Here is a 22,664-nt window from a genome sequence, read left to right as displayed (position 1 = left end):
GATACACACGGGAAACTGTTGAGTGTGAAAAACCCTGCAGCGTTGTAGTTCTTGACACAAACTGGTGCGCCTGGTACCTACTACCATACCCCGTTCAAAGGCACTTAAATATATTTGTCTTGCCCATTCATCCTCTGAATGGCACACAGACACAATCCATGTCTCAATTGTCTCGAGGCTTAAAAATCCTTCTTTAACCCGTCATCCTCCCCTTCATCTACACTGATTGAAGTGGATTTAACAAGTGACATCAATAAGGGATCATAGCTTTCACCTGAACTCAGTCTATGTGTCATGGAAATAGGTATAATGTTTGGCAGGTATCTTCTCTCCCAGTCTCCGGATCAGCTCACTCATCATAGATCCTAGATGATATAGGATACATACACCTATATCTGACCCTGATGCCTCTGCTGCTCTGCAGGTATCTTCTCTCCCAGTCTCCGGATCAGCTCAGCCAACTCCTCCATATTGTGGTTCTTCTGCTCCAGGAGTTCGTAGCGTAAACTACAGATGTCATGTTTAATCTCCTTCAGCTCTCCTGGGAGACAGAGAGGGGGGGGGGAAAGAGGTCTCAAATGAGGGGTACAGACTGCATTCATACATTTTTGGGGGATGTTGAATTTGTCCCTTAGTCAGCTGACAGATGATCTGCAATGAATTTATAGAATGGCTTTATCTGATGTGCCCTTGAAGAGAGAACTCAACCTGCAGCCCAAGATCTAGGCCCTCTGTTGCTTTATAAAACAGGTCATTTGGATCCTGGATGTTGATTGTCTACATCCAGCATCGTGCCTAAGAACAGCCCTCTGCCTATATTGGCCACGGTATTTAGCGCGCACCACCGCTAACTAGCTAGCCATTTCACATCGGTTACATACAGATTACAGTAAAACAACAATCCATATGTAGCCAATTCCACCTGCTGAGTATGATACAGGACTATTTCATTCACTGTGTTCTTTGCTGATTTGTTTATATGTTTGGCCCTCCTACTCTCCTCAGCCAATCAGCAGCTGCCCACTCGCCCCACCCTCTGTGCATGAGCTAATCATGCAACCTCTGATTGGCTAAGAACATCTAACATCTGGCTAGCCAGGCCCAATGCATGCTCTTCCATCACTATGGAACACTAGTCACGTCAATAATGTTTACATACTGCTTTACCCATTTCATATGTACATGCCTTCGGGAAAGTGTTCAGAACCCTTGACTTTTTCCACATTTTGTTACGTTACAGACTTATTCTAAAATGGATTAAATAAAAATAAATCCTCAGCAATCTACACACAATACACCATAATGAAGAAGTGACAGCTAATTTTTTAGAATTTTAGCAAATGTATTAAATATAAAACAACTGAAACAGTATTCAGACCCTTTGCTATGAGACTCAAAATTGAGCTCAGGTCCATCCTGTTTCCATTTATCATCCTTGAGATGTTTCTACAACTTGATTGGAGTTCACCTGTGGTAAATTCAATTGATTGGACATGATTTGGAAAGGCACACACCTGTCTATATAAGGTCCCACAGTTGACAGTGAATGTCAGAGCAAAAACCAATCTGAGGTTGAAGGAATTGTCCGTGGAGTTCCGAGACAGGATTGTGTCGAGGCACAAATCTGGGGAAGGGTAGTAAAACATTTCTGCAGCATTGAAGCTCCCCAAGAACACAGTGGCCTCCATCATTCTTAAATGGAAGAAGTTTGGAACCACCAAGACTCTTCCTAGAGCTGGCCGCCCGGCCAAACTGAGCAATCAGGGGAGAAGGGCCTTCGCCAGGGAGGTGACTGAGAACCAGATCGTCACTCTGACAGAGCTCCAGAGTTCCTCTGTGGAGATGGGAGAGCCTTCCAGAAGGACAGTCATTCCTGCAGCACTCCACAAATCAGGCCTTTGCAGTAAAGTAGCCAGATGAAAGCCACTCCTCAGTAAAAGACACATGACAGCCCGCTTCGAGTTTGCCAAAAGGCACCTGAAGACTTTCAGACGATGAGAAACAAGATTCTCTGGTCTGATGAAACCAAGAATGAACTCTTTGGCCTGAATGCCAAGCGTCACGTCTGGAGGAAACCTGGCACCATCTCTACGGTGAAGCATGGTGATGGCAGCATCATGCTGTGGGGATGTTTTTCAGCGGCAGGGACTGGGAGATTAGTCAGGATCGAAGGGAAAGATGAACGGAGAAAAGTACAGAGAGATCCTTGATGGAAACTTGCTCCAGAGCACTCAGGACCTCAGACTGGGGTGAAGGTTCACCTTCCAACAGGACAGTGACCCCAAGCACACAGCCAAGACAATGCAGGAGTGGCAAGTCTCTGAATGTCCTTGAGTGGCCCAGCCAGAGCCTGGACTTGAACCCGATCGAACATCTCTGGAGAGACCTGAAAATAGCTGTGCAGCGACGCTCCCCATCCAACCTGACAGAGCTTGAGAGGATCTGCAGAGAAGAATGGGAGAAACTCCCCAAATACAGGTGTGCCAAGCTTGTAGCATCATACCCAATTAGAGTCGAGGCTGTAGTCGATGCCAAAGGTGCTTCAACAAAGTACTGAGTAAAGGGTCTGAATACTTATGTAAATGCTATATTTCTGTTTTTTATTTTTAATAAATTAGCAAACATTTCTACAAACATTTCTATGCTTTGTCAGTATGGCGTATTGTATGTAGATTGATTGTAAGGTTCTGTATTTATTTTCTTAGTCAACCTGGCTGACTGACTGGCCGGCTGGTTGGCTGACTGACTGGCCGGCTGGCTGGCTGACTGGCTGACTGGCTGACTGGCTGACTAGCTGACTGGCTGACTGGCTGACTGGCTGACTGCAGCCCTGGCCCACATTACTTAACATACTGTAAGGTTGTGTATTTATTTTCTTAGTCAACCTTGTGTTCTGTTTCATTGTGTTGTTGAACGTAGCCCCGTCTTTCATTTGTGTTCATTGATTTCACCTGTTAGTTACTCACCTAGTCTCATCAAGGGGTCTGAATACTTTCCGAAGGTGAAATATATATATATATATATATATATATATATAAATCCCTTTTTACATCTGCAGATGTCACAAAGTGCTAGACAGAAACTCAGCTTAAAACCCCCAAACAGCAAGCAATGTCTCCTGCCAGATCAGAGATCAGTCTATTTATCACTGTCACGACTTTGGCTATTGTAATTACTCTATTTCTGTTCCTGTTGCCTTTATTCATAGTATTACATGTTTATTTCCCTATGCTGCGTTTATTGTATTCACGACTCCTTTTTCTGCTGTATTACAGACCATTTCCATGATCATGACTCCTTGCAAAAAAAATGGGTCGTGGATGGATATTCCAGCATGACAATGACCCAAAACACACAGCCAAGGCAACAAAGGAGTGGCTTAAGAAGAAGCACATTAAGGTCCTGGAGTGGCCTAGCCAGTCTCCAGACCTTAATCCCATAGAAAATCTGTGGAGGGAGCTGAAGGTTCGAGTTGCCAAACGTCAGCCTCCAAACCTTAATGACTTGGAGAAGATCTGCAAAGAGGAGTGGGACAAAATCCCTCCTGAGATGTGTGCAAACCTGGTGGCCAACTACAAGAAACGTCTGACCTCTGTGATTGCCAACAAGGATTTTGCCACCAAGTACTAAGTCATGTTTTGCAGAGGGTTAAAATATGTATTTCCCTCATTAAAATGCTAATAATTTTATAACATTTTTTACATGCGTTTTTCTGGATGTTTTTGTTGTTATTCTGTCTCTCACTGTTCAAATAAACCATTAAAATTATAGACTGATCATTTCTTTGTCAGTGGGCAAACGTACAAAATCAGCAGGGGATCAAATACTTTTTTTCCCCCCTCACTGTAACTATTTGTGAGATTTGCCTTAAATCTCTCTGACCAGGAAAAGGTATTCAGTCTAACACCAGGTCCACTGCTGCATTATCAGAATGACGGCCCGTCTAACACCAGGTCCACTGCTGCATTATCAGAATGACGGCCCGTCTAACACCAGGTCCACTGCTGCATTATCAGAATGACGGCCCGTCTAACACCAGGTCCACTGCTGCATTATCAGAATGACGGCCCGTCTAACACCAGGTCCACTGCTGTATTATCAGAATGACGGCCCGTCTAACACCAGGTCCACTGCTGCATTATCAGAATGACGGCCCGTCTAACACCAGGTCCACTGCTGCATTATCAGAATGACGGCCCGTCTAACACCAGGTCCACTGCTGCATTATCAGAATGACGGCCCATCTAACACCAGGTCCACTGCTGCATTATCAGATAGAAAACAGTCCAATAGAAAGGGTCTCCCTCACACCTTCATTCACTTCGTCACTGTCTTTATTGATCTGTGCTTTTATCACATATCTCTTGATGAGGCGTTTCATTATCTTCTGTGAAGTAGAAGAAAAAAAAGAGGAAAACAACATGATTATTGTAAAAGCTTGTATAAAGTATAAAAATGAGTAAAGTATGCTATGCCTTATGGTGATAAAAACCTATGGAACTAAACAGCGTGACGTGAAAATACTACTTCTATAGGTCTACTTACCTGGTGCCGACTTGGACAAGCCAGACCTCCAACAGTTGAATTCTTATGATGATCCAACTGCAGTTTCAGACACAATCAAACAATACTTCATTAATAATGTTAATAACGTGTAAATTCAACAATTTATCACAAAATAAATAACAAAGTAAAGCTGCACTTTTCCAACAGGACACTAGAGGGCACAGTACACAAAAAAAAGGGGTGGGTTTCCAATATTGATAATTACATTTAGTCCAGTACAACTTCTAATACGGGTGTAGGAAACCACAGTATAGAGCTAGGACATACATCTATCGTCTATAGGCTGGATGATTCTGGATGATTCTGACAGTGTATCCATGTAGATAACGTCATCCACAGGCTCAATTGCTATGAGAGAGAGAGAGAGAGAGAGAGAGAGAGAGAGAGAGAGAGAGAGAGAGAGAGAGAGGTGTGTGAGAGAGAGAGAGAGAGAGAGAGAGAGGTGTGTGAGAGTGAGCACGATTGTGAGGTTCACCTTATTGAGCTCTGTATCTTCATTGTGACAGCGCTTGTGTCTGTTGAGAGCCTTCAGAATGAGGTCTCTTAGCCCCAGCACCAGGGCAATGATGGACTTGGGACTGGGAACCAGGTTAAAGGGGACAGGTAATGTCCCACCTTCCTCAAAGTAGGAGAACCATAGCTTAGCCCGGGCAAACTTCCACTCTACATCAGCGTCATCCTGGGGAGAGGAGAGGAGAGGGGAGGTGGGGAGGAAATGGGAGGGGAGAAGGGGTGGGGGGAGGTAGGGAGGAGAGAAGGGGTGGGGGAGGTGGGGAGGAGAGAAGGGGTGGGGGGGGTGGGGAGGAGAAGGGAGGGGAGAGGAGACGAGGGGAGGGGAGAGGAGGGGAGGAGAAGGGAAGGTAGGGGTTAATGCAGAGAGCCTACAGTTATGATTATAGCTACTGTTCCCTGAAGGAGGGAGACAAAAAAAAAATCACACACCAAGCCACAACCCCGGGGGACGCAAGATGAAATGGCCCACGGCAGACTACCCAGAGTTCCAACCTGACTGGAAAACCTGCGGTACCCGGTGTTTGCTAGCTGCCTAACTACCCTCTCCTGCCCCAGTCGTAAGCACCCTGCGGCTTACACTGGGAACAATGACATCCAAGAGATAAAACCTCACAACAGTGTGTGGGGATGCCCAACTCACCTACCTCTCTTTAAACGAGGCCCAACTCACCTACCTCTCTTTAAACGAGGCCCAACTCACCTACGTCTCTTTAAACGAGGCCCAACTCACCTACCTCTCTTTAAACGAGGCCCAACTCACCTGTCTCTCTTTAAACGAGGCCCAACTCACCTACGTCTCTTTAAACGAGGCCCAACTCACCTACCTCTATTTAAACGAGGCCCAACTCACCTACCTCTCTTTAAACGAGGCCCAACTCACCTACCTCTCTTTAAACGAGGCCCAACTCACCTACCTCTCTTTAAACGAGGCCCAACTCACCTACCTCTCTTTAAACGAGGCCCAACTCACCTACGTCTCTTTAAACGAGGCCCAACTCACCTACCTCTCTTTAAACGAGGCCCAACTCACCTACCTCTCTTTAAACGAGGTCCAACTCACCTACCTCTCTTTAAACGAGGCCCAACTCACCTACCTCTCTTTAAACGAGGCCCAACTCACCTACCTCTCTTTAAACGAGGCCCAACTCACCTACCTCTCTTTAAACGAGGCCCAACTCACCTACCTCTCTTTAAACGAGGCCCAACTCACCTACGTCTCTTTAAACGAGGCCCAACTCACCTACCTCTCTTTAAACGAGGCCCAACTCACCTACCTCTCTTTAAACGAGGCCCAACTCACCTACCTCTCTTTAAACGAGGCCCAACTCACCTGCCTCTCTTTAAACGAGGCCCAACTCACCTGCCTTTCTTTAAACGAGGCCCAACTCACCTACCTCTCTTTAAACGAGGCCCAACTCACCTACCTCTCTTTAAACGAGGCCCAAGAAGCCGCCAAATCTCTAGTGGTGTGTGCACAATACCGTTAGGTAATTCCTGCCTTCTGCTGTCATATGTCAGATAAATAGCCTCCACAATCCAGTAGGAGAGACGCTGCTTACAAAACACTCCACCACAAGCTAGATTAGCAAAACAGACCAAAATTTGGTCACATAAACGGACACCCCTGGTCCGCTCATTTTACATGCTAAAGCTCGTACCGGACACAGGGCATGTAACCTCCGCTGCTACTCAGAAGCAAACGGAGGAGGTGAATAGGGAAAAAGCGGAAAAGCTAGAGACTGTAGGACATAGTTATGACCTTAAGGGGCGAAGGCCGCATTAGGAGGCAATGTCGTCTTAGAGTCGCCAAGGGTGAACTTCAAACAAGTAAGGGTGAATGGATAACGCGTGGAGATCCCCAAATCGTTGAGCCGAGGCCAAAGATCCACAGACTCCATTGGTCCAAAAGGGGCCTCACACAGCACATCCAAAGCCAAATCCCAAGTGGGCTAGGAACCGGCCTGATACGGCACACTCCTTTTAATAACCGCACCTCCAGGGGATGTGGCACCATCAATTCCCACATGACACGCTGAAATAGCTCCCATATACACCTTCAGAGAATGAACCCCGCTTGAAAAGCACCTTTAGGAACATTAAAATGTCCACCAGAGAAAAGGAGCAAGTCCTTTATTTTGGCACCAAAGCTTCAACACCTGCCTCTTATATCCATACAACCCTCTAGTTGAGGGTGCCCTTGCAGACTGTTTAGTAGCAATAACGTTCAGAGGTAAACCCCCTTGCCATCAGATTGGATCTTTCAGGGCCCACTGATCTCCGGCCAAGGTTGCGAGAGTTGCGTTGCCACGGCTCCTAAAAGGTGAATGATCTCCACGAACCAAGGTCGTTTGGGGCCAACAGGGAGCCACAAGGATCAATGACAACTCGTCTCTGACGCACCCTCTCCAGCGTGGAATTAATCAGGTCTGAGGCCACTGGTTCACGAGAGCATCCGTTCCCAACAGAGATCACATACGGAGAATTTGTCGGACATTTCCCATATCTGGGAAACCACCCAGGGGTGCAGCCGCCTCCTCCCCCCCCGGATTACATATCTGCACCGTGTTGAGGCGCCCGGGGAGATACGTCACCCGGAGCGAGGAAAAGGGTGTACTGCTCCACAGCAGTAGGGAGCGAGCCAAGGACAAAAGGAGGTGAGACCATACCCCTCCCTGTCTGTTGATATAGAAGCCATCAACCCCAATAGATCTAGTCACTGGCGAAAAACGCAATCCAGATGAAACTGGGCCAAGCAAAGCCGAGAAACCGGTCTCCCTCTGCGGGGACAAGAATTCTCGACTGAGTCTAACTTGAGACCCAGAAGCAGAATGCGCTGAGATGGAGTCAAACAGCTGCAGACACTGAACATGGGAAACCAGCAGAGAGGTGTGCAACGCCACCAACTCCCTCGACTCCGCTACCACTTGCCTATCGTCCAGGTAGTCCAATATCCGCATAGGTGCCAAATCCGGCTCCACAACTTTGGTGAAAGTATGAGGGAAAGCTTGAAAGGGAGGACCAAAAACTCGTAGGCGAGAGCCTTGAAACGGAACCTCAGCAACTTCCTGTGAGGGGCATATTTGTTCACATTAACCTGTTAGGGCTAGGGGGCAGTATTTGCATGGCTGGATAAAAAAATGTACCCGATTTAATCTGGTTACTAATCCTACCCAGTAACTAGAATATGCATATACTTATTATATATGGATAGAAAACACTCTAAAGTTTCTAAAACTGTTTGAATGGTGTCTGTGAGTATAACAGAACTCATTTGGCAGGCAAAACCCTGAGACATTTTCTGACAGGAAGTGGATACCTGATGTGTTGTATTACCTTTAAACCTATGCCATTGAAAAACACAGGGGCTGAGGAATATTTTGGCACTTCCTATTGCTTCCACTAGATGTCACCAGCCTTTACAAAGTGTTTTGAGTCTTCTGGAGGGAGATCTGACCGAACAAGAGCCATGGAACGATGATGGCCCATTAGACACCTGGCGTGCGAGTTCATGTTGGGTACCCTCGTTCCAATACGTTATAAAAGAGAATGCATTCGTCCACCTTGAATATTATTCATGTTCTGGTTAAAAAAGGCCCTAATGATTTATGCTATACAACGTTTGACATGTTTGAACGAACGGAAATATATTTTTTCTTCTCGTTCATGAAGTGAAGTCCGGCGGGCTTAGATCATGTGCTAACAAGACGGAGATTTTTGGACATAAATGATGAGCTTTTTTGAACAAAACTACATTCGTTATGGACCTGTGATACCTGGAAGTGACATCTGATGAAGAGAATCAAAGGTAATGGATTATTTACATAGTATTTTCGATTTTAGATCTCCCCAACATGACGGCTTGTCTGTATCGCAACGCGTATTTTTCCTAGGCGCAGTGCTCAGATTATTGCAAAGTGTGATTTCCCAGTAAGGTTATTTTTAAATCTGGCAAGTTGATTGCGTTCAAGAGATGTAAATCTATAATTCTTTAAATGACAATATAATATTTTACCAATGTTTTCTAATTTTAATTATTTAATTTGTGTTGCTGACTTGACTGACGGTTATTGGAGGGAAACGATTTCCTCAACATCAATGCCATAGTAAAACGCTGTTTTTGGATATAAATATGAACTTGATAGAACTAAAAATGCATGCATTGTCTAACATAATGTCCTAGGAGTGTCATCTGATGGAGATTGTAAAAGGTTAGTGCATCATTTTAGCTGGTTTTATGGTTTTGGTGACCCTGTCTTTGAATTGACAAAACATTACACACAACTCTTGTAAATGTACTGTCCTAACATACTCTAAATTTATGCTTTCGCCGTAAAACCTTTTTGAAATCGTAAAACGTGGTTAGATTAAGGAGATGTTTATCTTTCAAAGGGTGTAAAATAGTTGTATGTTTGAAAAATTTGAATTTTGACATTTATTTGGATTCAAATTTGCCGCTCTTGAAATGCACCTGCTGTTGATGGAGTGCACCACGGGTGGGACGCTTGCGTCCCACCTAGCCCATAGAGGTTAAAGTATGCATCCTTCAGGTTGTTGGAAGTGAACCAATCGCCTGGGTGCACTGACTGTAACAACCGGCTGTTCGTGAGCATTCTGAATTTGTAGATCCTGAGGTGTTCAGGGCACACAGGTCAAAAATTGGAATCAAAGTCCTGCCCCTTTTGAGAACTAAGAAATATCGGCTGAACCAGCTGTCCTGGGCCTCTCACATAGGAACCATTCTGATCACCTGCTTCTAGAGAAGGAAAGAAATCTCCCTCATAACGAGAACAGTCGACCTAATGACGCTATAAAAACATGGGGGACGCACAAGCAATTGTAGCCTGTACGCCAATGTCACTGTTTGCAAAATCCAGGGCGACAAAAACAATGTGTCATGACGTTGCCCTCTTTGGACACAGCGAGCACCATCCCCCTACCTCTGTACCATCTCTCTCTGTCACCTACACCCAGGCTGCTGTGGTCAGAGAGGTTGTAAATTCCTGGAGGAGATTATCTCCTCATGGCCACAGTATACAGAGAGAGTGAGTTTTCATAGAGAGAACAAAGGAATTTCTTCCACCTCACAGAACTGGAGGTCCGAACAGTATTTATGTTCTGGAGAAGGTATAAATGATCAGTAAAGAATCCAGCTACGAACTGGTCCGTTTGGTACAATTTTGTGAAACTCATGAGAGACAATACAGCCACATTACCATAACCCTGTTTATACAAGAGTCTCAAGTATGAGGCTTACATCTAATTGTTGTACAAAATGAATGAGTAAAGATGAAACTATTTGTGAAATGATGTGATGCTATGTAATGATGTTAATGTGAGAGAATTGTATTTCTGTTTAAAGTTTCACTAAGTCATTGGCACGCCCCCCAGGGGCACAGACAGGACCCGGCATCATGGGACAGCCCTTTTCTATGTTCCGTATAAAAACCCCACATGGGTTTTCCCACTCCAGACCGAGCTTACCTCAATTACGAGAGGGCTAAGGGTTGAGACGAGACCAGCTTACCTCGATTTCCACGAGATGGCTAAGGTTTGGGACCAGACCATAAAACCTGAGTATAAGCTAAGGTTGTAATGCTTGTTGAAACTAAGACTATCGATACCGACAGAACAAGAACAAATCTTTGATACTAATTACTAGTCTGCAGCTAGGAATTCGGTATCATTGAACGCGAAGACCGACAACCGCCGAAACAGCTATTCTATAAAGACATGAATGAATGTCACTGTGAACTATCCATTCTAACCACGAGAGAGAGAGAGAGAGAGCGAGGGCAGACAAACTCTCCAACAGAAACTAACTTTCCAACAGATATCAGGACGACACACTGAGCGTAGATATATATATTGATTGCAATTATTCCCGAATGAGTGAGCATTCATATGCAAAGGATTAGCATTTCAATTTTTATAATTATCAACTGTGTGTTTTCTTATCTCAGTCGACCCCCACTTCCCTTTTTGTCTAACAAGCCGCCATGCCGGTTTATCCCACTAGGACACATATGGATGACTCATAGTGAAGACTGGGTTCGTGCAGATAACCAATCATTTACGACGTTTGGAATGAGACTAACGTGAGGTAAAGAATAATTCATTAATTAGAAGACTAATTGATCAGATATTAAAATATCTGAAAGTTATATTAGGAAAATTCTAACTTTGTAATCTGAATATTTTCCTTGGTGCCCCGACTTCCTAGTTAATTACAGTTACATGATTAATCAGTTTAATCGCGTAATAATAATTACAGAGAGTTATTTGATAAATAAGTCTTCAGTTTTAACGATGCGAAAGACACGACAAATGTATCTTAACACTGTGGGGTAGAAACAATGTGTTTGAGTCTACTCTGATGTACCCCTGCCACTTTGGTGGTACTGTTGTCACGGCAAATTAATTTGTGCCTCACTTTTATCCCCTGTGGAAGGAGGTGCTTCCAGTGGAAGGCGGTGCTTCCAGTGAGGCACCGTGTCCATTGGCCCTGTCAAGCGTGATTCTAATGTTCTTCAGTAGAGGGCGCTAGCACAAACGCCACACAGCTGTGTTGCAGTGAGTTGACCAACTGAAAGGGAACTGAGTATATAGAAACAATCATCAACTCTAAAACAACAATAATCAGTTATATAACATAATTCCAAGCTTCTGGCTTTCAGAAATAACCATTTCCCCTTTTACATCCATAATAATTGTCCAGAGGTAAATACTAAAAGCATTGAGTGGGAGAGCCATAACAACCTGATTGAAATGGATGGTTATGATAGCCAATGTTTGCATCCCAAATGACACCTTCTTCCCTATATAGTACACTACATTTGAGCCGGGTCCATATGGCTCTGGTCTAAAGAAGGACACTTTATAGAGAACAGGGTGCCATTTGGTACACGCCCAATACCAGATCCAAACATCCTAATGTGACCCAACGGTGGAGAAGCTGCGGCCTCTAAACTGGATGAGAGAGGATTTCATTTCCTCTTCCAACCCTGTAAGTAGCTGCAATTACCATCGCAACAGACAATAATTCACTGAATTCATTTTTACTCAGAAGACAGTATGAAACTAAATCATTCTAAAATGACCTTATCTATGTGGCTCAAAGCATTTGTAATTACCCAGAAATAGTTGGTGTGCATCACAAATGCTACCCTATAGACCAGAGCCCTATGAACCCTGAAATGTAGTGCACCATAAGGAGAATAGGGTACCATTTGGAACGAGGCCTTACCACGCCTCTCATTAACCCACAGCCTCATTTGGAACGAGACCTTGCAACGCCTCTCATTAACCCACAGCCTCATTTGGAACGAGACCTTGCCACGCCCCTCATTAACCCACAGCCTCATTTGGAACGAGACCTTGCCACGCCCCTCATTAACCCACAGCCTCATTTGGAACGAGGCCTTGCAACGCCTCTCATTAACCCACAGCCTCATTTGGAACGAGACCTTGCCACGCCCCTCATTAACCCACAGCCTCATTTGGAACGAGGCCTTGCCACGCCCCTCATTAACCCACAGCCTCATTTGGAACGAGGCCTTGCAACGCCTCTCATTAACCCACAGCCTCATTTGGAACGAGACCTTGCCACGCCCCTCATTAACCCACAGCCTCATTTGGAACGAGGCCTTGCCACGCCCCTCATTAACCCACAGCCTCATTTGGAACGAGGCCTTGCAACGCCTCTCATTAACCCACAGCCTCATTTGGAACGAGACCTTGCCACGCCCCTCATTAACCCACAGCCTCATTTGGAACGAGGCCTTGCAACGCCTCTCATTAACCCACAGCCTCATTTGGAACGAGACCTTGCCACGCCCCTCATTAACCCACAGCCTCATTTGGAACGAGGCCTTGCCACGCCCCTCATTAACCCACAGCCTCATTTGGAACGAGGCCTTGCAACGCCTCTCATTAACCCACAGCCTCATTTGGAACGAGACCTTGCCACGCCCCTCATTAACCCACAGCCTCATTTGGAACGAGGCCTTGCCACGCCTCTCATTAACCCACAGCCTCATTTGGAACGAGGCCTTGCCACGCCCCTCATTAACCCACAGCCTCATTTGGAACGAGGCCTTGCAACGCCTCTCATTAACCCACAGCCTCATTTGGAACGAGGCCTTGCAACGCCTCTCATTAACCCACAGCCTCATTTGGAACGAGACCTTGCAACGCCTCTCATTAACCCACAGCCTCATTTGGAACGAGACCTTGCCACGCCCCTCATTAACCCACAGCCTCATTTGGAACGAGGCCTTGCAACGCCTCTCATTAACCCACAGCCTCATTTGGAACGAGGCCTTGCAACGCCTCTCATTAACCCACAGCCTCATTTGGAACGAGACCTTGCCACGCCCCTCATTAACCCACAGCCTCATTTGGAACGAGGCCTTGCCACGCCCCTCATTAACCCACAGCCTCATTTGGAACGAGGCCTTGCAACGCCTCTCATTAACCCACAGCCTCATTTGGAACGAGGCCTTGCAACGCCTCTCATTAACCCACAGCCTCATTTGGAACGAGACCTTGCAACGCCTCTCATTAACCCACAGCCTCCACAGAATCAGACACCATATAGTAGATTAGATGGAAGCTGCAGTGCTGTATTCTGGTGCTTACATGTTATCTGATGGGAGATGAATTAACAACAGCCAAGCATGCAATTGTAGCCTACAACAATACATCTACAAAATGGTGGCTTCACAATGGAGCCATATTGATTAAAGCAGCATACAGAAGATGTTAAATAACTGTGTCTATTTCGTATACCATTATTGTGTGGAATGTAGATTTGCATGTTCTAATAGTAAATAATATCAAGCTCCCTGTGGCTCAGTTGGTAGAGCATGGTGTTTGCAACGCCAGGGTTGTGGCTTCTATTCCCATGGGGGGCCAGTACGGGGGATTTTTTTTTAATGCATTCACTACTGTAAGTCGCTCTGGATAAGAGCGTTTGCTAAATGACTAAAATGTAAAAGTAATGTCCTCCGAAACACAGTGGCTCATAGGAGCAGGAGCCTATCAGGATACAGCTTGATGTACCAGTACACCCCCTGGACAGGACACTAGTCTATCTCCTGTTTCTGTAGAGAGACAGCTTGATGTACCAGGACACCCCCTGGACAGGACACTAGTCTATCTCCTGTTTCTGTAGTGAGGCAGCTTGATGTACCAGTACACCCCCTGGACAGGACACTAGTCTATCTCCTGTTTCTGTAGAGAGACAGCTTGATGTACCAGGACACCCCCTGGACAGGACACTAGTCTATCTCCTGTTTCTGTAGTGAGGCAGCTTGATGTACCAGTACACCCCCTGGACAGGACACTAGTCTATCTCCTGTTTCTGTAGAGAGACAGCTTGATGTACCAGGACACCCCCTGGACAGGACACTAGTCTATCTCCTGTTTCTGTAGTGAGGCAGCTTGATGTACCAGTACACCCCCTGGACAGGACACTAGTCTATCTCCTGTTTCTGTAGAGAGACAGCTTGATGTACCAGGACACCCCCTGGACAGGACACTAGTCTATCTCCTGTTTCTGTAGTGAGACAGCTTGATGTACCAGGACACTAGTCTATCTCCTGTTTCTGTAGTGAGGCAGCTTGATGTACCAGGACACTAGTCTATCTCCTGTTTCTGTAGTGAGACAGCTTGATGTACCAGGACACTAGTCTATCTCCTGTTTCTGTAGTGAGACAGCTTGATGTACCAGTACACCCCCTGGACCAGATGTTAGTCTATCGCAGGGCCTTATAGTAAATGTTATACTAACTATACCCTGCAAATTCCTCATACATGATCAGTATAACATGTTAAGAAGTATCATGACCAGAGCCTTATTACCTCTATTTTCCCTAAGGGACAATCAATTATTAATTCATTCATTAGTTACCTCTATTTCCTGGAAGGAGTTATTGATCATGGCAATGAGCATGTTGAGCAGGACGATCACCATGATGACGTTATAAACCCCATAAAGGATATAGCCTATATTCTCGATAAACTTATGGCCATTGTTGATCTTCACTGACTTGACTTCGGACAGGCCAAATATGGCCCAGAATAACGTCTTGAAGCTTTCCTCAATCCTGGAAGGGGCGAAAAGGGAAAGAGATCGGAGATCAGTGTATTAGACATGGATCAGAATGTATTAGACATGGATCAGAATGTATTAGACCTGGATCAGAATTTATTAGACCTGGATCAGAATGTGTTAGACGTGGATCAGAATGTATTAGACCTGGATCAGAATGTGTTATTTAAACCTGGATAAGAATGTATTAGACGTGGATCAGAATGTATCAGACATGGATCAGAATGTATTAGACCTGGATGAGAATGTGTTATACCTGGATCAGAATGTATTAGACCTGGATCAGAATGTATTAGACCAAGATCAGAATGTATTAGACCTGGATGAGAATGTGTTATACCTGGATCAGAATGTATTAGACCTGGATCAGAATGTATTAGACCTGGATCAGAATGTATTAGACCTGGATCAGAATGTGTTAGACATGGATCAGAATGAATTAGACCTGGATCAGAATGTATTAGACCTGGATCAGATTGTATTAGACATGGATCAGAATGAATTAGACCTGGATCAGAATGTGTTAGACCTGGATCAGAATGTGTTAGACCTGGATCAGAATGAATTAGACGTGGATCAGAATGAATTAGACCTGGATCAGAATGTATTAGACCTGGATCAGAATGTATTAGACCTGGATCAGAATGTATTAGACCTGGATCAGAATGTATTAGACCAAGATCAGGATGTATTAGACCTGGATCAGGATGTATTAGACCTGGATGAGAATGTATTAGACCTGGATGAGAATGTATTAGACCTGGATCAGAATGCATTAGACATGGATCAGAATGTATTAGACCTGGATGAGAATGTGTTATAAGGGCTCTGAATACTTTCCGGCGGCACTGTATGTATCCCAATTCCTCCATAATTACATAACTCACGTGGTGAAGGCGTCGTTCTGCTTGGCTCCCAGGTAGTATGAGTAGAGATTGAACATTCCAAACATGAAGGCCACAAAAACCATGATGAAGATCACCATGAACTTGAAGATATCTTTCACCGTGCGTCCCAGAGATATCTGCAGGGGCCCGAAACTCTCATTAGCTGGGAGGATGTAGGCGATGCGAGAGAAGCTCAGTACCACAGCGATGGAATACAGACCCTCTGAGATGATCTGGGGGTCCGAGGGAACCCAGTTATTACGGGCTAGAGAGAGAGAAAGAGAGAGAAAGAGATACAGAGATTGTTGTATCATTCAGCACTTTTTCCATGGAGATGAGAAGTGTGGCTCAATCACATAAGGTTCAGGTAGACTGATCCCATTGCCATCAGTTTGATGTGTCTTGTCTACATCCCATCACAGTGAAGGGATGGAGGTTCCCACACTGTTGTACTGAAATAGCCCAGTAGCAGAGGAGGATCACAGAGGTCAAAGACAGAACACTGAGGGGCCAAAATACTGTAATCACTCTAACATATGTGACACCAGGAAATAGATATTTAACATACAGTTGAAGTCAGAAGTTTACATACACTTAGGTTGGAGTCATTAAAACTCGTTTTTCAACCATTCCACAAATTTCTTGTTAACAAACTATAGTTTTGGCAAGTCGGTTAGGACATCTACTTTCTGCATGACACAAGTCATTTTTCCAACAATTGTTTACAGACAGATTATTTCACTTATAATGCACTGTATCACAATTCCAGTGGGTCAGAAGTTTACATACACTATGTTGACTGTACCTTTAAACAGCTTGGAAAATTCCAGAAAATGATGTCATGGCCTTAGAAGCTTCTGATAGGCTAATTGACATAATTTGAGTCAATTGGAGGTGTACTTGAGGATGTATTTCAAGGCCTACCTTCAAACTCAATGCCTCTTTGCTTGACATCATGGGAAAATCAAAAGAAATCAGCCAAGACCTCAGAAAAAAAATTGTAGACCTCCACAAGTCTGGTTCATCCTTGGGAGCAAATCCCAAACGCCTGAAGGTACCACGTTCATCTGTACAAACAATAGTACGCAAGTATAAACACCATGGGACCACGCAGCTGTCATGCCGCTCAGGAAGGAGACACGTTCTGTCTCCTAGAGATGAACGAACTTTGGTGCAAAAAGTGCAAATCAATCCCTGAACAAAGGCAAAGGACCTTGTGAAGATGCTGGAGGAAACAGGTACAAAAGTATCTACTGTATATCCACAGTAAAACAAGTCCCACAAGGAAGAAGCCACTGGCTCCAAAACCGCCATAAAATAGCCAGACTACGGTTTGCAACTGCAAATGGGGACAAAGATCGGACTTTTTGGGGAAATGTCCTCTGGTCTGATGAAACAAAAATAGAACTGTTTGGCCTTAATGACCATCGTTATGTTTGGAAGAAAAAGGGGGAGGCTTGCAAGCCGAAGAACACCATCCCAACCGTGAAGCACGGGGGTGGCAGCATAATCTTGCTTTGCTGCAGGAGGGACTGGTGCACTTCACAAAATAGATGGCATCATGAGGTAGGAAAATTATGTGGATATATTGAAGCAACATCTCAAGACATCAGTCAGGATGTTAAAGCTTGGTCGCAAATGGGTCTTCCAAATGGACAATGACCCCAAGCATACTTCCAAAGTTGTGGCAAAATGGCTTAAGGACAACAAAGTCAAGGTATTGGAGTGGCCATCACAAAGCCCTGACCTCAATCCTATAGAAAATGTGTGGGCAGAACTGAAAAAACGTGTGTGAGCGAGGAGGCCTACAAACCTGACTCCGTTACACCAGCTCTGTCAGGAGGAATGGGCCAAAATTCACCCAACTTATTGTGGGAATCTTGTGGAAGGCTACCCGAAACGTTTCACCCAAGTTAAACAATTTAAAGGCAATGCTACCAAATACTAATAGAGTGTATGTAAACTTCTGACCCACTGGGAATGTGATGAAAGAAATAAAAGCTGAAATAAATCATTCTCTCTACTATTATTCTGACATTTCACATTCTTAAAATAAAGTGGTGATCCTAACTGACCTAAGACAGGGAATTTTTACTAGGATTAAATGTCAGGAATTGTGAAAAACTGAGTTTAAATTTATTTGGCTAAGGTGTATGTAAACTTCCGACTTCAACTGTATACACTATGTCTACTTGGATGGGGTCTAGGCAAATGGCGCTTGAGCAGCAGTGTGCAGCATTTTCCTTTTCATTGGTCATGAATTGACCGATAACTCCAGCACCTGATATGTTCTGCAGCTTTTGTCTGGCCAAAGGTGCCTTTTTAACTTATTCTACTGTCATGAATAACATGCACTGTGATATTTTTAGTTTAGGTTCCGGTTTGTTTCCGTTTGGCTTGACAATGAGCAATGGAGTTGGGCAAGAGCACAATTTGATCAGGGACCAGGCTAGCTGGCAACAAACGGATCAGGGACCAGGCTAGCTGGCAACAAACGGATCAGGGACCAGGATAGCTGGAAACAAACGGATCAGGGAGCAGGCTAGCTGGCAACAAACGGATCAGACTAGCTGGCAACAAACGGATCAGGGACCAGGCTAGCTGGCAACAAACACATCAGGGACCAGGCTAGCTGGCAACAAACGCATCAGGGACCAGGCTAGCTGGCAACAAACGCATCAGGGACCAGGCTAGCTGGCAACAAATGCATCAGGGACCAGGCTAGCTGGCAACAAACAGATCAGGGATCAGGCTAGCTGAGAACAAATGCATCAGGGACCAGGCTAGCTGACAACAAATGGATCAGTGACCAGGCTAGCTGGCAACAAACAGATCAGGGACCAGGATAGCTGGCAACAAACGGATCAGGGATCAGTCTAGCTGGCAACAAACGGATCAGGGACCAGGCTAGCTGGCCACAAACGGATCAGGGAGCAGGCTAGCTGGCAACAAACGGATCAGGGACCAGGCTAGCTGGCAACAAACGAATCAGGGACCAGGCTAGCTGGCAACAAACGGATCAGGGATCAGTCTAGCTGGCAACAAACGGATCAGGGACCAGGCTAGCTGGCAACAAACAGATCAGGGACCAGGCTAGCTGAGAACAAATGCATCAGTGACCAGGCTAGCTGGCAACAAACAGATCAGGGACCAGGCTAGCTGACAACAAACGGATCAGTGACCAGGATTGCTGGCAACAAACAGATCAGGGACCAGGCTAGCTGGCAACAAACGGATCAGTTACCAGGCTAGCTGGCAACAAACAGATCAGGGACCAGGCTAGCTGGAAACAAACGGATCAGGGAGCAGGCTAGCTGGCAACAAACGGATCAAACTAGCTGGCAACAAACAAATCAGGGACCAGGCTAGCTGGCAACAAACAGATCAGGGATCAGGCTCGCTGGCAACAAACGGATCAGGGAGCAGGCTAGCTGGCAACAAACGGATCAAACTAGCTGGCAACAAACAGATCAGGGACCAGGCTAGCTGGCAACAAACGGATCAGGGACCGGGCTAGCTGGCAACAAACGGATCAAACTAGCTGGCAACAAATGGATCAGGGACCAGGCTAGCTGGCAACAAACGCATCAGGGACCAGGCTAGCTGGAAACAAACAGATCAGGGACCAGGCTAGCTGGAAACAAACGGATCAGGGACCAGGCTAGCTGGCAACAAACGGATCAGGGACCAGGCTAGCTGGCAACAAATACATCAAGGACCAGGCTAGCTGGAAACAAACGGATCAGGGACCAGGCTAGCTGGCAACAAACGGATCAGGGATCAGGCTATGAAATATTACTAATATAAAGCAACCTTGACCAGCCTACCTAGCAGACATTTAAAAAAAAATGTCTGCACTCACCCAGAGTACTCTATCTCTGGGACCAGTGTAATGTTGGACAGGTTTCTGTCTGCACTCACCCAGTCTGTAGTACTCCATCTCTGGGACCAGGGTAATGTTAGACAGGTCGGTATAGTGCTTGTTGACGTAGCTCTGTGCTGCATACGCATGCCAGAACGCCATAAATCTAGTGACGAAGGATGTCACGAATAGGCTCAGCATTCCAAAGTCTAGAAGATTCCATGTCTCCGAAAGATATTCCCGAGCCCCCTGGGACCAAATCTCCTTACACTCAGCCCAGACCATTCCTGGAAGAGAGAGAAAACAACAACATGTCACGATGACATATTCTGCCTCCCAAATGGCACCCTATGTATAGTGCACTACTTTGGACCAGGACCCATAGAGCTCTTCCTCTCCCAAAGGAATCTGGTCAAAATGAATGCATTATGTATGGAATAGGCTACCATGTGGGAGGAAGATATTGACTTTAATTTTTCCTCTAATACGAACAGCCTAATGTGGTGCCAGTATATACGAACAGCCTAATGTGGTGCCAGTATATACGAACAGCCTAATGTGGTGCCAGTATATACGAACAGCCTAATGTGGTGCCAGTATATACGAACAGCCTAATGTGGTGCCAGTATATACGAACAGCCTAATGTGGTGCCAGTATATACGAACAGCCTAATGTGGTGCCAGTATATACGAACAGCCTAATGTGGTGCCAGTATATACGAACAGCCTAATGTGGTGCCAGTATATACGAACAGCCTAATGTGGTGCCAGTATATAAGAACAGATTAATGTGGTGCCAGTATATACGAACAGCCTAATGTGGTGCCAGTATATACGAACAGATTAATGTGGTGCCAGTAAATAAGAACAGATTAATGTGGTGCCAGTAAATAAGAACAGATTAATGTGGTGCCAGTATATAAGAACAGATTAATGTGGTGCCAGTATATAAGAACAGATTAATGTGGTGCCAGTAAATAAGAACAGATTAATGTGGTGCCAGTAAATAAGAACAGATTAATGTGGTGCCAGTAAATAAGAACAGATTAATGTGGTGCCAGTAAATAAGAACAGATTAATGTGGTGCCAGTAAATAAGAACAGATTAATGTGGTGCCAGTAAATAAGAACAGATTAATGTGGTGGCCGTATATAAGATCAGCCTAATGTGGTCCCAGTATATACGAACAGCCTAATGTGGTCCCAGTATGTGTATCCCACATTTGGCATATTATATTCACTCTGCCCACAAATTAAATGTAATTGCTGTCATAAAATGTAAGACACTCAAGATTAGCAGTGTGGGTTGGAATGAGCTGGAGAGAAGACGAGATGACAGCAGCATGGATTGGAATGAGCTGGAGAGAAGAAGAGAGAAAACAGCAGCATGGATTGGAATGAGCTGGAGAGAAGAAGAGATAACAGCAGCATGGATTGGAATGAGCTGGAGAGAAGAAGAGATAACAGCAGCATGGATTGGAATGAGCTGGAGAGAAGAAGAGATAACAGCAGCATGGATTGGAATGAGCTGGAGAGAAGAAGAGATAACAGCAGCATGGATTGGAATCTCCACCCGGCACAGCCAGAAGAGGACTGGCCACCCCTCAGAGCCTGGTTCCTCTCTAGGTTTCTTCCTAGGTTTTGGCCTTTCTAGGGAGTTTTTCCTAGCCACCGTGCTTCTACACCTGCATTGCTTGCTGTTTGGGTGTTTTTAGGCTGGGTTTCTGTACAGCCCTTTGAGATATCAGCTGATGTAAGAAGGGCTATATAAATAAATTTGATTTGATTTGAATGAGCTGGAGAGAAGAAGAGATGACAGCAGCATGGATTGGAATGAGCTGGAGAGAAGAAGAGATAACAGCAGCATGGATTGGAATGAGCTGGAGAGAAGAAGAGAGAACAGCAACATGGGTTGGAATGAGCTGGAGAGAAGAAGAGAGAACAGCAACATGGGTTGGAATGAGCTGGAGAGAAGAAGAGAGAACAGCAACATGGGTTGGAATGAGCTGGAGAGAAGAAGAGAGAACAGCAACATGGGTTGGAATGAGCTGGAGAGAAGAAGAGAGAACATGGGTTGGAATGAGCTGGAGAGAAGAAGAGAAAACAGCAACATGGATTGGAATGAGCTGGAGAGAAGAAGAGAGAACAGCAACATGGGTTGGAATGAGCTGGAGAGAAGAAGAGAAGACTCCCCATAACTATGATGGAAAGGACTCATAACTGGTCTGCAGCAGCAGCTTTTCTCATGTGCATTTTTTCAGTAAACAGTGTACAGTAAGTAGCCCTGTGGATTGGCCAAGTTTCCCCAGGGGTAAATATACCCCAGGTTGTGAAGTACTGGCCTACAGTACAGTTACCTGAGGTGTGGTGGGCGTAACTAAGCAATCATATATCAGAGAGACTGGACTATCACATAAATGCTTTACATCCAATTAAACGTGTCCCCTTTCCCAGAACCCATCGACACAGACAGACATAGTTAATGTCTTCCAATATGTGTAGCATCCATTTGGTATCATTCCACATTCAATTCTGCCCCCCCCCCCCCCACATCAAATGTAATGTCATTGCTTGTCTGCCATAGAATGTAACAGAGACATGGCTTTAAGTTAAATGCTTTGTCAAATTTAAAGTCAAATCTTTGCCAAGAACCCATCCAAGTAGACATAGTGTATATATGTTAAATATCTATTTCCTGGTGTCACATATGTTAGAGTGATTACAGT

General features: G+C 45.1%; 1 protein-coding gene across 3 annotated transcripts in view; it reads right to left on the bottom strand.

The window, feature by feature from the left end:
- Window positions 1-203: 203 nt before the first annotated feature.
- Window positions 204-22,664, bottom strand: part of trpc6b (transient receptor potential cation channel, subfamily C, member 6b) — a 52,504-nt gene continuing 30,043 nt past the window's right edge. Inside the window, exons 5-11 of one of the 3 annotated variants that reach the window (XM_045704167.1) lie at window positions 19,999-20,226; window positions 16,078-16,342; window positions 14,990-15,185; window positions 5,027-5,245; window positions 4,546-4,602; window positions 4,312-4,387; window positions 204-541 (exon numbers count right to left, since the gene is read on the bottom strand). In XM_045704167.1, coding sequence (XP_045560123.1) covers window positions 390-541; window positions 4,312-4,387; window positions 4,546-4,602; window positions 5,027-5,245; window positions 14,990-15,185; window positions 16,078-16,342; window positions 19,999-20,226 — 1,193 coding nt within the window. In that variant the 3' untranslated portion in view covers window positions 204-389. Of the gene's footprint in view, window positions 542-4,311; window positions 4,401-4,545; window positions 4,603-4,894; window positions 5,246-14,989; window positions 15,186-16,077; window positions 16,343-19,998; window positions 20,227-22,664 lie in introns of all 3 variants that reach the window. The other 2 variants (XM_014163712.2, XM_045704168.1) reach the window with 2 other exon arrangements.

The sequence above is a fragment of the Salmo salar genome, chromosome ssa20 (assembly GCF_905237065.1).
Source record: "Salmo salar chromosome ssa20, Ssal_v3.1, whole genome shotgun sequence".
Classification (NCBI taxonomy): domain Eukaryota; kingdom Metazoa; phylum Chordata; class Actinopteri; order Salmoniformes; family Salmonidae; genus Salmo; species Salmo salar.
The sequence above is the reverse complement of the archived record's forward strand: the minus strand, read 5'-3'. Positions and strand labels throughout refer to the sequence as shown.